Consider the following 17,289-nt stretch of genomic DNA (forward strand, 5'->3'; position numbering starts at 1 on the left):
GGACCCAGCTGGATTTGCAGTACTGATGTGAACTGTGAATGCAGCATCTCCTGGATTTTGGTAGCATTGAGCTCGTGCTAGACTGACTCTAGCTTTTGTAGGTTTTCCTTGAAGCTCACTCTGCTGTAACTGCACACAAGACAAATAGTCTGCTGCTAAAATGAGATGAGTGGGGCAGTATCGCAAGCGTAAAGCATTGGTCCCCAGCAGTCTGGCGCCTGTTCTCTTGCTAGGGGTGGGAGGAGCAGCAAACAAACCAGTCTCACTGGCAGCAGGAAAGCTTCTGGTGAAATCTAAAATAATCCATTTCATGTGTTTTCTTCACTAGAGCAACCGTCTTAATTGTGTCCTTAAAGCCTGTGTGCACACCCCCCCCCCCATCTCCTTCCTTTCCCTCCCCACCTGAGGAGCCCAGCTGAACCATCTGAGGGGTCACCCACCTCTGTGGTGGCAGCTCAGATGAGATGGGGTTCAGTGGCCTTGTCCAGTGACTTGCCTGCTCCACCGCTATTTCTGTGTGGTGCAGCTCTGAAGGGGAGCCTCCTCTGTGCTCTTCACAACTGCCTTGGCCCCGTGGCTTAACTGTAATTTATGGACCAGTGTTTCTTTTGAGCTTTTAAAAATAATTCCAGTTGGAGGGGTTTGTTCTGGCTGCAGCCGAAGCCAGCAGCAAGGGCTGTGGGGGTTGGTGTTAGGAGCAGAACTGGGATGCTGTTGCCTTAGGAGTGGCTTGCTCTGAGCAGGCAACTTTAATTTCCCTTCCAAAGGCTGAGATTTCCCCCCCACCTCCAAGTCATCTGAGACCAGCCGGCGCTCAGCCGTGCAGCAACAAGGGAGAGGAGAGGCAGGAAGCGAGGGTTTGTTCGTTTACCGTTACCAATCCCATTGGAAACCGGCTCCAAGCCCCATGCAGAATTCCAGTAAAACTCTGTCCTAAAGGGGAAACCCAGGTCCATTCAAAGCTTGTGTTTTGTTGGCTCGGGCACAGTGTGCTTCTGGGGCCTCTGACCTCCTCCCTGTACCCTGGCTCCCTCCGCGGCTCTTCATTTGAGCTCTCTGTGAAGTGGAATCCATCACTAATGTCTGATATTTTTATTATTTGTAGGGGGGACTCTTAAAAGCTGGTAGCAATTAGAGCTTAAATGTCTTGGAATAAAAAAAAAAATCCCCAAGAAGGAAGTTTAATGCTAAGCAGATGTGCAGGAGCAGCTGAAATATGCTAGCTGTCTTCTGCTTCAGAAGCAACCTCATCCACATCTAGCTGCTGTCAGGCTGAGGCAGCCGAGAAGTGCTGCTGCTTTTGTGCTGCTGCTGGGGCCAGGGAGCCTATGTTGGGGACCTGTGGGATTGTTTACCAGATAATACTTAGATTGCCCCTTTCTAACTTAGACCAATAGTTTTGACAAGGAGGAAAAAATTACTTTGTTTAAAAAGAAATGAAAAAAAAAAATTGATAGTCACTAACAGGATTGGTTTTTATGGGGAGTTTGGTTCCTTGAGATCTCACAGGGGGCGTTTGTAGATATGGCTACCGAGTGTCTAAGTTTAAACGCCCTCTCTTCTTGGGCAGGCAGATTCAGGGTAGCCCTAAGCTTGTGCTAAGTGCAGCTTCTTTGCTCTATCTTTAATTGTTGGCTGTTTCAGCACTTTGCTGCCAACTTGGATTGGGACAAACTGAAACCTTCCCAGTTGCTCCTGCAATATGTCTTCTGCTTTATTTATCGCTGCCATATTCAGGTTCTTCTGTCTGGAAGAAGATCTGACAGCTGACTGAAGTTCATAATCCAGTTCCTGAAGGCAGTGAAGTCTATTCAAAAGCTAATAGACAAGTCGCTGACAACAACTCCTTCACACCTTTTCCCGTGCATGCCTCAAGTCTGTAATAGAAACATGCTGTATATACCCTCCATAAGCTAGAGCACAAGTTACTCTGCCAAATGATTTCCTGTTGTACTCTACCAATGCAGAGCCTTTCTTTTTTTTTTTCTTTTTCTTAAATGGTAAGCCAAAGTAAATTATAGTAATGTACCATAGTGTATTTTGTACTGTATTGTGACAATACAGCGTATGAGTTTGGGAGTTAGATTGTTGGAAACCTTCAGTTTTTTCTCCAGACTGCCACTATTGAGAACTTACTGAAAAGTAAATGAAATACCGAATCCATGTGAATTCCGGTTTTGCTCTAACGCAATAAAAATTGTGTGCCTGATCTAAAGAAAGGATTCCGAAACTTCACCATTCCATTAGCACTGAGGAAACGCAGCAGTGTGTTTCTTGGACCTCTGGTTTCCAGTGCAGAGGTTTGAAAGCAGTTTCGTATGTTTTGTGTCATGCTAGCAATTTCTCAGTTACATACATACTAGTCATATACATTACTGATTTTTGGCTGCCTTGATAGTAATCTGCAGGTCAAAAGATAAGTCAAATAGAGGAGGGCACCAGTACAGCTTGCTCCTCTCTCCAAGTGACTGAAGGGTGCATCTTCTCTGCTGTTAAACTGAGGGGTCCAGAACTGGGTTCCCCATTGCAAATGAGTTTTTTAAATGGCATTTTGGTATTGTTTGCTAGAATTTAGGAAATTCTTAGCCTGTCATATAAACAAGCCTCCTCATCTCTTCTCCCAGGCAATGTGACAGTGACAGCTGCCCTTCTGCTCCCTCATCCCACAGAAGGGGAATGTCTGCTGGTTCTTATGTAGAAATGGGGGCAAACCTGCCAACTTTTAAAATGTGCTTCCAGTGTATTCAAACAAAAAAATAACACTTAACATTTGAAGATTATTCCCAGAATCCCAACCCAAGTATTTACACCTCGTTTCATGGAGGGGGAGGGAAGTCTTTGACCTTGTTGGTAGCAACTCTGTTAGCTTTTTCCTAAACCAGGTTTCTGCCTCATATTCATTGGCTAAAAAATGGTATTTCTAGTTAACTTTGGATGTACCTTTATTGGAGCTTTGTATTCTTTTTCCATTGAGCATTATTTGTCTATTGTTATTTTCCTTAATGCTATTCCAGGGTAACAAAATGCTTGTAGAAACTTGCATGTGTGTGCTAAGCTGCTCTCTGTGAGTTGCCTGTTGGTCTTTTGGGGATCATTAACAGCTGCAAAGCTAAATACTTTTGCAGGTTTGAGGCTTAACAAGTCAAACTGTCTCTTGGTGTGCATTACCTGTCCTATTGGGAGTGAGCTCAGAGCATATCTTATTCCAAGATCTCAGAGTTGGATCACTACAGATCAGTTTCATAAGCTCTGCAAGTCCCCTAAAACATAAAAATTAACCGGGTAGTTCTTATGACTTGACCTTTAACTGAGTCCCTATCGTGCCAACACCACTCTTAAGAAACCTAACATCTCTTTCAAAGCTGTCTTGACTAACTTTAAAACTTTCTGGTATGACTGTTTTCTTGTTTCTCTAATTACTTTCTCTTTTCATGGCTGCCCTCTTCTTGGATTTCAAGTTTGGATGTCCAGTTTGTCTGAGACTCCAAAAAAGAGTGTCGCTCCAGGTAAATTCTCATGTCTTGGTGTTCTGCATGCTATTAAAAAGAGAATTCTGTAGTTCAAACTGTGTGGTTTTGGAGTTGTCTTCAATATGAGTCTCTGGCGCATATAGCCAGGGTCTTTCTCTGCTTGTGTATTGGTTTTTCATGATGCATGATTTCTGATAAGAGCTTTGCTGTGATGACTGCTGCCTCACTTTGATGTCACCGCTAGCAGCGGATAGTAGCTTGGTGTGTTGTATCTTCATGCTTAACTCAAAGCTGCAATCCAAAGCAGCTTCCCCTCATGTGGTAGGTTGACCCTGGCCACAGCTAAGTACCTGCACAGCTGCTCTCTCACTGTCCCATGTGGGATGGAGGAGAAAAGAGGAGCAAAAGTGAGAAATCTTGTGGGTCAAGACACAGGAGAAAAACATGACACTGTGCTCCTTGTTCTTCTGAAATGCTCTTTTGCTTTTCCACAGTAAGTAGAAACAGTTTTGTGTGGAAAACGTTGGACTCGGGAAGATGCAAAATTGTCATGGGCACATGAGACTCCTTGTCACCAGGAGTTGGGAAGGAGGAAGGAGCAGAGAAACAACTTCTAGCTGAGGTGTCAGGGTCTGAGGAGAAGTAGACCAATACAAGGCAAAACCTAAGCTTTATAGCGTAAGGAGTTGGGACTTCTCCTGAGTAACCAGTGGATTTCTTCTGCAAACAGTTGTCACCTGACATGGAATACCAGAGAAGGGATCTTGTCTTCCTTCAGACTTAGGAAAAATGATCACAAGCTGTAGATGCTGTGTTTGTACAGGATGCTGGCCTGGTCACCCAGGCAGTTAAGGCCACACATACGTCTCAAGGCAAGGAAAGGTAGAAACACTCCTGCTCCTTTCCATACCTGACTTGGTAAACATTCAAGTTCATGCCCTGCTCAAAGTATGTGAACAAAATCCCACCATCCTCAATGGATGAGTGCTTGCTTGTCTGAGGATTTTGTAGGGAAGACTGCTGTGATTTCAGAACTGCTATTCCTGACAGAAGTTGAATATAACCCGGTGTGTGTGTGTGTGTGTGTGTGCCTGATCTTAGCAGAGTAGGTCTAAATTCAGGAGGGATAAAAAATGCAGAAATACCTGAAGTATTCATTCACAGGAGCCTGGTGGCTGAAAGGTCACCAGGGAGCTCAGACAGGGAAACAGAAAAAGGCTAAGCAGGAGAGAAATGTGTTGAGATGGAGACAGAAGAGGTGGTGTTGCTTGGGAATAATGACAAGAAGCCCTCAGATTAGCCGGCTGGGGTGGGATGAGGCTCTGGATTTCTCTCTCTACATCCGTTGGGACTGTTTCATGTTGCTATATGTAAAATGACAAATAGAATGCCAAGGCTTGCATCCTTCTTGAAGGGCAAGGAAGTAAAATCTCAAACAGATATAAATTTCTTCCCTTCTGCTGACTGTTTTTAGCTAAATGCATGTTGCTAGTTTAGTTCCAAAAAAATCTGTGCATGATGATAGGGCAAATGTGACTAATTGCATTGCATGGTGCTCAAGAAGGTGATTGTTGATACATAGTCCTGCTCAGAAGTCTTCTGCTACATTTGCAGGTTCTTAGCTCCCCATGCTGTTCCAGTTCACACGGCCTTTCAGTTTACTTCTCATCTAAAAGAATCCACAGTTTCCAACACAGCTAGTCGTCAGTCCAGATCTGCCATGGGCTGTATACTAATGTGGCAGGCTGACAGAGCAGCCTTGAATTTGAATATGATCTTGACCCGTCCAGCGCGTACCTGTGTCCTGAACTGGGGGCTGGGGACTGGAACAGAAGCCAGTTTCATGCTGCCTGAGCTCCAGCTGAGGGCGCGAACCTGCTCTGTGAAGTGGTCACTAACCAAGGATTGCAAGTGGTTTGATTTCCTACTTCGGGTAAAGGTGCCATACAGCCAGATCCTGAGAGGTGCTGTGGTGGGGCACTAGTTTGGGCCACCCCAACTGCCATTAAATTCCTTGGCTAGTCTGCTTTGTGCCGTGTGAAGTGATGTCAATGTGTTGCGCTGCTGAGCAGGACTAGGGCAAATACCAGAGTATATAGGTGACTTCAGCCTGGTGGAAGACCCTGTCTAGCAGCTGTTTGAAAATCTCCAAGCAGTTTAACAGATTTGTGTGCAAAATACTTAAGTATTCTTAACTGTTGCTACCTGTAACCTACTTGGTTGAAATTGCTGTTCAGGGAGCCAACTTTCCAAGAAGGAGTGGGAAGAGGACTCTTTTTTTTTTTTCCTTTCACCCTCCTGCCGCTAATTTTTCTTGGCTCTGTCGTAGAACCTAGCAGATCAAAAATAAAAAATAAGATCCTGAGACTAACAAGCTCCACTTGGCAAAGGGCAGCACTGAATTTGTCTGTTTGTCAGGATTTTGTTGGAAATGCTGCTGAGGACTGTAAAGAAGGAAGAACTGAACTGGAGAACTCGCTTGAGAGCGTGCCTGCCATTTACCATGGGCCAAGCTCGTTCTTGACTCCCTCCCCGTGGGGGTTGTGTTTTGCTGCTGATTTTAGCTGTGTGTCAGACACGTACTCCACTGCTGGAAGCCATAGTCAACCTTAAAGCTGCCCCTAGTCCCAAACTCTTGAAGGCTTATCCAGATCTTAATTCTTAGAAGTGCTAGAAAATACAACGTGTGCCTTATGCTGGGGAATGAATCCAGGCACAGGTTAATTTTCTGCTGCTGTGATTGCTGGTCATATTCCCTTGTTGGTGGCAATGCATGCTGTTGGCTTGGGCTCCCTGTAGCTATTTGTAGCAGCAACCCAGGGGGGCAGGAGGAAGCTAATGCAGCTCATGGAGACACCTTCTATACCAGGTTTCTGCCTGTATAGCCAGAAAGATAGGAAAGACTGGAGTTGTAGCTGCTCTTCAGGGAAGCTGTTGCCCCATGTACTGAAGGGCTTGCAGAGCACATGAGCACTGTGGAGTTGAGGAAGGTGTGTGTAGGGATGCTCACTTACAAAGAAGCTTCTTGTACACTAATCATGGCTGCTGACCTGGGGTGAGAGGGCTTGCACGCTAACCTGGCCAGCACTGGGCGCATAGTGCTCAGCCTTGGTTTATTCTCAGGCATTCTTTGCATTTGGACTAGGTTTTAGGCTAAACTTCTCAGCCTTTGGGTGTTCTGAATTACTTAAGCAGTCAGATCCAAACCTTTCTCTTTCTGCTTTCAGTCCTGTCTTTGCCTAACAGCAGAGTGTCACCTGCTTCTGAAACTTTTGTGAAAAACCAACAGGTTTGCTTTGTTTTTTATGAAGAGCTACCTGGCCAAACTCAGGAAAGAACTACAGAAATTACAGTGTATTAATAACCCATTTGATAGACTTACCCAAACATTTGTTTTCATCTGTAATGAGGCAAAGGGACTTTTGCCAGTATTGCTTTATTGCTGAGACCTGGACCGGACTTGCACTGAATTCCTTTAGTTACTATGGGTGATTCTGACTTTTGTCTCTGTCCCTAAATTTTTGTGGCTCAGAATGGCTACACCAAGAGCAGCTGAACACTGCTAGAATTGAGGGGGATTCCTGTCTGGCAGAAGGGATGGAGACTAATCCCTTTTCCTATTGCCACAACCTGTGGGTGGCCTTTTACCTCCAATAATTGATGTGTAAATATAGCCTGAATTTTGGTAAGTGGGAAGGGGCTGAAGAGTGACAGGCTGGAGTCCTGGAATATCCAGGAGATGAGTCAAAGGCCTGATTGCTAAGGGCACAGGTGTGAAAAAGGGCACAGAATGAAAAAAAAGAATGAACAAACAAGCAAACAAAAATCCAAAACAACAAAACCCCACGACACTGAATAGATGAGAGATCCTAGGCTTAGAAACGTGGGTTTGATCTGACTTGTGTTGTCCCAAAGGAGATTTGTAGGAGGCTTCATCAGTCTCGTCCCATTGCTTACTCTAGGAACTGGTTATTTTAGGAACTGCTTTTCCAAGACCCCTGTGAGATTGTGAGCTCGTGTGCTTTACGTGGTAAAGTCTGCTTTTGATCTTGTGTGCAACAGACACTTAACCCAATTTTTAGGCAGACCTAAGCTCTCTATTTTAAAATCCTTGGGGGTAGATCACTGGTGGAAGGCTCAAAGAAAACATGCCATTTTAATATGTTTATTTATCATAGTGATGTGGTCCTTCTGGTAAGAAAGAAAAGTAGAGCTTTCAGGGGAAGAAAATCCCTGTGTTTAGAGCTGGGCATATGATTGTTGTGAGGGCATGGACTGATGTGAGGGTTTTAAGTAGGTTTGCTGCTCTTCTGGGTATTCTTTTTTTATCTACCCCCCGCCTCCTTCCCCAAAAGGAGTTTTCCAGAGATATGTAAAGGCTTGCCCTTCAAGAATTGGCTTTAACAAGAAACCACAGCTCTAGATCCAAGCTACCACTATTACTCCTCCCTATGTACAGAGAAGTGCAGAGCTCTGACTTTATCATATGGAATGCCATGACACTTGGGGATGCTTTCTGCCAGACACCCCTGCATGCAGACCCTGCACGTGTCCTCAGCAGTGTGCCCGGGTCGGAAGAGCTGGACTACCTGCCAGTTGGTTGTTCAGCTGTGAATCATCCTTATGGCGTTCACTGACCGTTTCTGTGGTTTTGGCTTCTTCCACGAAACTTCCACTGACCAGCCCAGTACTAATTCATTTAGTCTGAATCTGTAAACACTTGATTGATAATCATAAAAGGGCAATATAAAAGCCTGTGCACTGTATGGATTAAAAGAGCAGACATGTTTATAGCCTGATAACAACGGCATACTCTGGCAAAGATCAGGAGTCTCAGATTTCCATATCCAGATGATTTTATTTTTGGAGTCCAGTTGGTGGTTTTAATTTTTGGCTATTGCAAAACCATCATAGGTCTTAGCTGTTGCAACACAGGAGGAGGAGGAGGAAGACGTTGCTTGGAACGGGTGCTCTGCGCTCTTATTTAGGAGGCTTTCCCAGTAGTTGCTGGTCTCGTGAGTACAGTGGGAGGAATGACGCTCCCTCCTCACTGCCCAGTGAGGGGGACAGGGTGCAACTGTGTCACTTAGTGCCAGCTCTGAGGGGCATGGACAAGCTCCGATGACATTTCTGCCCAGCCCAAGGAAAGGGGTTGCTGAGGTGAGGAGCGGGAGGATTGTAAAGTGGAGCCCTATGGAGAGGAGGAGGGGTATCCTCAAGACTTTAACCAGGAAACGGACTCGCGGCAAAAAGAAATGGAGAGGCAAGCAAACTCTTACTTCAGCCAGCAATCTGTCATGCGCTTTGCTCTGGGGAGGGCTTGCAAGTTGGAGCTAAATCAAAATACTAATTCTGCTTTTTTTGTGGGAGAGGAGGGGGGAACTTCACCTGGCACATCAGCCTTATCCTATCCTCTGCTCTCTGTTTCTCCTGCCTGGACTGAAGAGGCTTTTTAAAAAGTGGGGCTGCAGTGTCGGGAGCAGCACAGCATGCATGTGAGCTTGCTGGGGAACTCGTGCCACTCTGTATCCCTCCTGCCTGGCGTGCTTCACACGGAGCAGGCTGTTACTCTTCAATGTAATGCTGTGTCCGGTGTCTCAAATTAGATCTGAATCAATTGGCAAGGATGCAGAAGCGCCCACGGCAGCGGGCGTTAATTGGTGCTGTGCTCTCTGTGGGGCTGCCTGTCTTGTTCTCTTGAGAATCCCCTTTGGGAGGGGAACCTGCAGTCTGACTTAACATAACAGCAATACTGTGGGCATCCTGAGTGTCTTTGAGGAGTAATTCATATAAAGATGCTTGTGGGGAATGGAAGGCTGAGGAGGGTTAAAGTGCCTGAAGGGAGTATAGTAACAACCTAAACTAGGCTACCCAGAAGATGTTTAAGGCTTTTGATTACTGGGAGGAGCTGTGTCTCTGTCTTCCTTCCTCCTTTCCTTCTTTCTTTACTGTTACTGAAGTCTTTCCCACTGTGCAGTACCTAATTCTGGGCAAGCATCAGTCTGGCAGCTGTGGGGACCCCACCCCTCCAAAGGTGGGTAGGGGTTGGGGGTATCATCTAGGTATGATCTGCTATAGCTGTAAATGAACAAGCTTGTTTGACCTGGGTTACTTCTTTGACCAAGGAATTTATCACTTTTTTTTTTTTTTTTTTCTTAATAAGAACCCTGTAAAACTCAAGCTTCTTTGAACAGTCTCTTGATCGTGTATGTTGCCCCAGCCACTGTAGTGACAAATAAATCCTCCTGCAGTGAGCACTTTATCCAAGGCAGGACAGAGTAAACAGCATCATGAAGTCCTACTGGGTTTTGGAGATGTGAGTGCAGACACAAGATACCTGACAAGGTGGGTTCTAAAGCCACTTTTTTTTAGAGCCAGAGTTGCAGAGGTGGATTTGAAGTGCTGCTTCTCAGGGTTTCCTGGCAAGGGTGCTCACTGAGCACACAGTCCCTGGCTTGCCCTTGGTGGCTGGCAGCGGGGCGCTTGCCAGCCTGCACTCCAAGCCTGGTCCTCCCCTTGCTCTTAGCAGGGACATGTACATGACATGAGCACCACTCCTGCCACCAAGCCAGTGCTGTGGTTTTGGGTTTTGTCTCAATCTACTCCCATGAAAACTGTCCAGGAGATTAGAGGAAAGAAGGCTAGCAAGTAGCCTCCTACATGTCCCCTGCTCCCTCTGCCACTGTTCGGTCCCTCCTTTTGCATTTTCACACAATGAATTCTTTGCTGCTGCTCATTCATAAACATAAGGCCATGACACCTTTTGTTCTGGTTTAGAGAACTGGTATTTATCTTAAGACTAAAACGAAGTAGGGGTTGTAGGTTTTACTTGCATAAATAGGTTGCAGGAGGATGATCATGCTGCCCCATTCTGAGCTGAAGAAGGGACTGTGTGGGAAGCAGTGTGAAAGAGGGGAAAGCACTGTATCCCACCCTAGGTAACCCAGTTAGCACTAGTTTAAACCAGAACACACAAGTCAAGCTGATTCATCGCAAACAGAAACACGATGCTTATTTGGAATGAACAGCTGTGGTGAAAATTTTTATTACAAATTACAATGTTGTCAGTTCATGGTCTTCTTCCCCTGTTCCTGCTACTGGCTGTGGTTCAACTACCTAGAAAAGCTAAATCTCTTAAACACAAAGTTCTAGAGGAGATGACTCCTCTTTAAAGAAAATTAGCTTACGTAACCTGAGGAAAGTCAGGCACGCTTAGGGAGTAAGGTAGTCTTCTGATTTTCTGGATTTCTTAAATCTGGTCCAAAGAGAGGCATTGTGATAGCGTTTCCTGAAAGGAAACTGTTGAATTAATTGCTTTTTGTTCTAGGATTTTCATTTCACAGGATGCTGTTTTAATGGCTGATGCATTCTTCACCTCTTTCTTGGCAGGGATGCTAATTATTTGTCTGTAGAATCACTTCGCATATGAAACACATATGAACATGCTGCGTTTGGAAATATGGCAGTGAGCATCCTGTGCTTGGCTGTCAGTCCCTTGACTTGTCTGGTGGACAGTTTCAGACCATGCTGCTTCCTTCCCGTCTCTTATAGCCAATTTGTCATCAGAGAATCAGGAGACTGGGAGTCTGCTCCTGGCTCTGCCCCCATCACGTGAAATGGGACTTTCAGCAAGTCGTACATCTGCTTCTGTCTCCCCTTTCCATCTGCATCTTAATCTAGGGAGACAGGAACTGCCTCTTGATATGTAAAATGTGTAATAATGCTCTTGGCCCAAACGGCTCTGCCCTAATACACGTTGCTGTAATTCAGGAAACCTGTAAAATAGTTTTGTGTTGGGGCATGTTGGCTCTTAGAGATTGTGGGTGCTTTTTGTTCTGGTCAGACACTTTGAAGAGTGTATAAATGAGGGCAAATTAATAAAACCTGGTGTCCTAAAGGTTCTTGTGTTTTTTCAAGGCAGTTTCCAGGCGGTCTGTGCCTGGGCTTGAGACTGCGGAGGCCCCCATCTGCACTGTTTATGTTGCACCAGGGAGCCGAGATGTGTCTCACACAGCAAGCAGCAGCGTGAGGAGGTCTCCCTCCACATCTGGTGCGGTGGTGTGCCCGCCTTGCAGCTCCACCCCAAAACACACGATTTCGGTTTCGGGGTGGAAAAGTCAGAAATCAAAAAAAAAACCCCAACAAACCAAACCTAAGAAGAAACTCCAGGAATGTGGGGGAAGGGAGGAGAACAGTTATTTTGCACCTCTTTTTGCCCCTGTTTGTGTGAGAGCCTGCTCTCATTCATAAACGGCCCTGACAGCTGAAAGCCCTCGGTACGGAGAGAAACCAAACAACTGGAGAGGTTGGCTCCCAGGGCTCCGAAAAGGCGCCGAAGAGCGATGGAGAGGGGGAAGCCGGAGCGCGCCGTGCCCCTGTCCCACTCACGGCCGCTCCGCCGTGGGGAATGCGGAACTGCGGGGCAGGCGGGGGGTGGCCGTGTTCGAGTAAGGATCTGGCGCTATAACTTTTTTTTCTTCTTCTTGTGTTTCAAGCAAACACTCTTCCCCGCCCTCCCCTCTCTCCCTCCACCCCACCTCCCTCTCTTTCAGTCCTGCTCATGTGTTTCTATTTAAGGGCTGCAGTGCAGACGAATATGATTGGCATCTACAGCCCCCTCTTGACTTTCAGCACAAGCCTTTAGAGTGGAGAAGGAGCTGAGCCGCCAAGGGGAGAGCTGTTTTTTCTTTGGGTTTACTGGGGGGATGGCTCAGCTGTGGATTTATGCTGCTTCTGCCCAGGATTTTTCTCTCTGAATGGGAGCAAGGATTATGCAAACCATGTTGGGAAGAGGTTTACTTTCAGAATCCATCATGAAACTTTGCAACTAATTCACTGTTTTCAGCTCCTATTCGTATTTTTTTTTTCCTCCCCTTTTTTCTTCTTCTTCTCTCCAATGTCCCTCTGTGCTGCTGGGTTGTGGGCCAGAGGAGGCTGTTTCTATATGGCCAGCCATTTGGGGATATGCTGCGAGCCAAGGTTGTTTGCTGATTCGCTTGGCTCTGGTGACAAGTTGGCCTGTTGTGAATCGGATGGACGGAGGTCGCTCTCAAGGAGCCATGGCTGGAAGCTGGCTTACGGCTTGCTTTTTCCCTTCCCCAGGTGCTGATGCTAGCTCTGAACCCATGATCCTGGAGCAATATGTGGTGGTGTCCAACTATGAGAAGCAGGAGAACTCTGAGATCAGCCTCCAGGCTGGAGAGGTCGTGGATGTCATAGAGAAAAACGAAAGCGGTAAGACACGTTTGCTCCTTTTCTCTGTTCCAATGGTCCGATTTTTGCATGTGTTCCTCTTCCTCCAGTTTCCTCGTCACTACTTGTACGTTAGCTCCATCTGGTACAGTTACTGTACTGAGCATGTTGAAGTTTCTCAGTGTTGATTTGGGACGGGGGCCAAATGTTGCCTTCTCCCATAAGAATGTTTCATAGGTTTTGTGCGTTAATTAGCCAAAGTACGCTAATGGAAAACGAAGGTGAAGGAGAGAAGGATCTGCAGCTAATGAAGCTGATGTATAGTAGACTGATAGAGTTGCCCTGCTGTCTCTTCAAGTCTCTGTCAGCATTTCCATTACTAACTCCCTTTTTTGGAGGATTTATAGGATGAGTGTTTAAAAATTGCTTGGGATGAAACTTGGCTTGACAGCTTAGCCCATGGCCCAGAGTTTGGTAGGGAGGGGAGAGAATGTGCGTAGATAAATACGTGGTCATGCACAGTTTCAAAACTTCTTGCAGAAGTGTTAATTGGGGAAGCTTGAGGCAAGCAGGCAGAGGCTGTCATGTAAAAGCAAGACGAAATCCCTTCTGCCATCTGTGGAACAACCAGCTTCACTTGGAAAATGAGATTTTTTTGGCAAGTGTTTGTATAGATGTCTTTTCGTGTACTTTAACTCTTGGATGCCTGGTAGCTTTGACTCGAGCTGAACACAGCAGACTGTGTACGTGTGAGTGGTTGGAGCGGGTTAGCAGCTGGTTTGAATAACTGCCTGTCTTCAGCAGTTCCCCCTCCTCCCCTCCAGCACTCTTTGTGTATTAAACCAGAGATGTTGTCCAGGACTGGTTTCCAGCCCACTCATGACTTGTGTGTCCTCATCTAGAGGAGCTGCTGGCATTCGGAGCCGTTCAAGCAAAGTCTCACGTTGTGGTAGCTCCACATGCAGGGCCCTCACAACTGGCTGGCTCTGGAGTGTGCTGGGCATGCCAGAGTTTGGGGGAACCAGGACACCCTGATCTGGGACTCAAATCCAGCTTCCAGAGCTCTGAGTCAGGTTATCCACAATGATGACCATGCATTGTATTTTATTCTTTTTTTCTTCTTTTAATGGAGTGGTGATTTCTCAGCTGTATGAAAGCCTAATGCTTGTTTGGCTCAAAGTGATGCAGTCAGTTGCTGGCCAGTGATGTAGCATGGTGTCCAAAAGGATTGTTTGTAGAAATGCCCTGGCCAGTGTGAACAGAAATGCCTGTCTCCTGGGCACAGACTGCATCACTTGCAAAACTAGCAGAGGCCAAAATGCCCATCTGCCCCTTCCAAGCCTGATGGCTCCTCATTGTCAGTACTGGGCGTTAACTGCTGTCAGAACAAGCCCGGTTGTTGTGGCAACTTACATTCATATCCATGATATCCCTGTCTTGAATAATGGCTTGTGGAGCCAAGGAAATTGGGCTGTTAAATAATGCAAGAAGTGTTTGAATTTCAAATTACAGTTCCTTTGTGCTTTCTTTTAATGTGGCGTCTCTGCCTTACACAGTTCACGTCATATTATATTGAACACGTGGTCTGTGGAGATATAAATGGAGAGTGTCAGGGTTTGAATCTAATTAGTGGGTCCAGAAACATGACTCTTCTAAGGAAACATCCTTGAAATTGGACTGAAGTTCCTAAGACCATGTTATGATGCTTAGCAGCCAAACGTCTTCATGCCCATGTAAGCAAGGAAGGAGATCTGAAGTCCTGAACTCCATGCTATGATCTTGCCCTTTAGAGAGATAGATACATACAGAGATATGTATTAAATAAAGATATCAATATATATTTAAAAAAGAACATCCATAAGTGAGATTGGTGATGGAGGGAGCATCATTTGCTTGGATGCTTGTCTAAACTGTTCTGGCAGAGAAATCATGTTTTAGTTCTTCAGAGGACAGGACTCCAAGCGTACACTTTCACTCTGTCCCAGGTTAGGGATGCCACAGGAGTGACTTTAATGCTATGACTTCTTGTCTCTTCAGCTATAGCTGAACCTGTGAATGGCATGTAACGAATCTAGCAAAAATTTCTCAAGTGTTGACCTCTAAAACTCACAAGTTACTGATTGAATGTGGGTGTCTGTTTAGTGTAGGCAAACAAGCTTAGATGATGTGGCTATGGCTTTTGGAAACATGGCAATTTACTTTCCAAGAAAATAAGATTGTTGGACTATGCACATGTGTAGTAATTAGTCTGACCTGTATGGTTTTGTTGACTTGGTAAGTGTCGTAAAACTATAGCTGTGATTGTATAAATTAAGCTCATTCTTCTCCTGGTCTAGACAGACAAAGATGCTGTAAGGTGTTAGAGATGTCACCTGCAGCAGGGCCGGTTCCTTCAGGGAAAGGAAGGAGTATGGCTGATAGCTGGTTAGCTGCGTGGCTGAGAAGTCCCATCAGACTGGACAGTGTGCATTGGATGTGCTGCTGAGCCAGGATCTCAGACTTCCTTGTGTGTACACGTGCATGTAGCATATTGTAGGTCTAGTTTGGGGGTTTTATCTGTACTTTGGGCAAGCTAGGTATGAAAAGGCACAGGTGACTGTTTGATTTTAAAACCTTGCCTGAACAGGGTTGCTTGCTAAAGCCTAGGGACACCTAAATGGCTCTTTTGTTCGCTGGAGTGGGAAAAACCTTGACTTGACTCTGTTGCATGGCTTTGTACAGGAAAAAAAGCCCTTCTCTTTACTGGTCAGATGGTCCTATGCTTTTTACACAAGGAACCTCAAAACTAGTTTCCAAACAATGGTGCCTGTTTCATGTTCTGCTTGATGTTTTCTTCTGAACACTTCTAGGACCTGAGCTAGAGTTACCGTCTTCTCTGGTGTTTGCCTCCAAATTGCGTACCCCCCTGAAAGGAAGTGAGCCCTGTTTTCAAAGGCCAGTGTATAGGGCAGAAGGAGAGGCAGCGGGGGGGAGGGGGAGAATCTGCCGTTTGATTTATTGCAGCCTTATCTGGTTATCATCAGGCAATGTTGACATCTTAAGGGTGTTGCATTTACTGAGTAGTATTATTCAGTGTTAGTTTTCCCATATAAGAGATAGTATTTAAGGAGTCTTGCAGGCAGATATGTGTAAACCTGTCTGGTAGGACCTTGTCTCATGCTTAGTTTTCCCTTTCATTGAAGGAGTTGGATAATGTTGTCTTCATTATTGTGCCAATAAAAGTTAGGACTTGGACATCACTTGAAGTTGAAATTTTTGTTCAGTATTATGACTTTAAAAGCAAGGTCAGTGTAGCATATGTGGTGAGTAATTTCTAAAATCTTTCATCACTGTTATGAAGCCCATGGGTCACTGTAACCTGACAGTCGCTGCAATTGCCATGGATGCAAACCTTGCTAGTCTGAAAGAAACCTGGAGGATTGCTGTACTTCAAAACAAATTATTTAGTAATGTACTAGCTCTCAGATGTCAGCACTTGGTTTTTGCAGCGAATACCTATCTTGGCTCAACAAAAACTGTCCTTCAGACCTTAATTCTGGTTACATGAGCAGAAGACCCTCAGTGTACCTGATGTGTCTGATGGATATTTATCTCTTTCTTTTTTCCTTAGCTGAGAGGAAAATCTGCATGTAACAATGGCCACAGATGCATTGGGAGAAAAGTGGAGGTTTATAGTTTCTACAGATGGTGTCTGGGAACAGGCTGTAGTCAACAGGGCCTGTGTTCCCTGCTAGAAGTGGCTGTGATTTGTTTAAAGGCACTGTATAACCAACCTGCACTGTCCAACACTATCTAAACATTTCTGAGCTGTTTCAAGATAACAATGTGAATAGTTGAGTCCAGTCTTGTCTGTCATATATGTAGGTTTCTTTTAAACCTTAACTGAAAAAGCATTGTGGAATGACTTAAAAATCTTTCTGCTGCGGGAAAGAAATGTTGTGACTTTAAAGCAGGAATCCAACACAGATTTCTTTAGGGTAGAAGGGGGAATCCGACACAGATTTCTTTAAGGTAGAAGGGGGAGGGACTGGGCCAGAGCAGCTCTCTGCCAAGTTTTGCATGGATGTGGCTTGAAATGGTGAAGCTATAAACTGTGGCAGCAGTGTTTGCAATGGAAAACCTGACAGACAGTGAAGTATAAGCATACTCACGAGCACCTCTGGCTCTGCTGCTGTTCTGCTTGCAGGCAGGATGTTCTGCTTGCAGGCTTTTCCATTGCAGGCTCCGGGAGCCATGTCTGTAGTGGAGGCATCATGGTATGGTGTTTTCAGCTGGGCTGAGCAGAACTGTAGCCATTTCCTTTGCAATTACATAATTGCAGACCAATTTCCAATATTATATTACAAGCAATATGTAGAACAAAGCTATTATGGCTAGTATAACTTTATTGGGACCCAAAGGGGTCTCTGGGAAGGGAAGCTACTCTTCTCTCCTTAGCTGGGATGTGAGACATGGCACTGAAGTACCACCATTAGCAAGATCTCTGCTCATCAGGGTGCTCTGGCTTAGGGGTCTTGAGACTTGCTTGTTGTCTGCACAGTGTCAGAAGACTGGTGTTGTTTTCAAAGTTCGGCAATGTGTTCTGCTACACCATTTGATTTCACTTGCGCCGCTCACTGGCTGCAGT

The 17,289-nt window shown here is 45.5% G+C and overlaps 1 protein-coding gene across 3 annotated transcripts in view; it reads left to right on the plus strand.

Moving 5' to 3' along the window:
• Positions 1-17,289, plus strand: part of SH3PXD2A (SH3 and PX domains 2A) — a 272,044-nt gene that overhangs the window by 183,912 nt on the left and 70,843 nt on the right. For all 3 annotated transcript variants that reach the window (XM_056351801.1, XM_056351800.1, XM_056351802.1), the window contains one exon: positions 12,573-12,704. In XM_056351801.1, coding sequence (XP_056207776.1) covers positions 12,573-12,704 — 132 coding nt within the window. The remainder of the gene's footprint in view (positions 1-12,572; positions 12,705-17,289) is intronic.

Source organism: Falco biarmicus, chromosome 9 (genome assembly GCF_023638135.1).
Source record: "Falco biarmicus isolate bFalBia1 chromosome 9, bFalBia1.pri, whole genome shotgun sequence".
Taxonomy (NCBI): domain Eukaryota; kingdom Metazoa; phylum Chordata; class Aves; order Falconiformes; family Falconidae; genus Falco; species Falco biarmicus.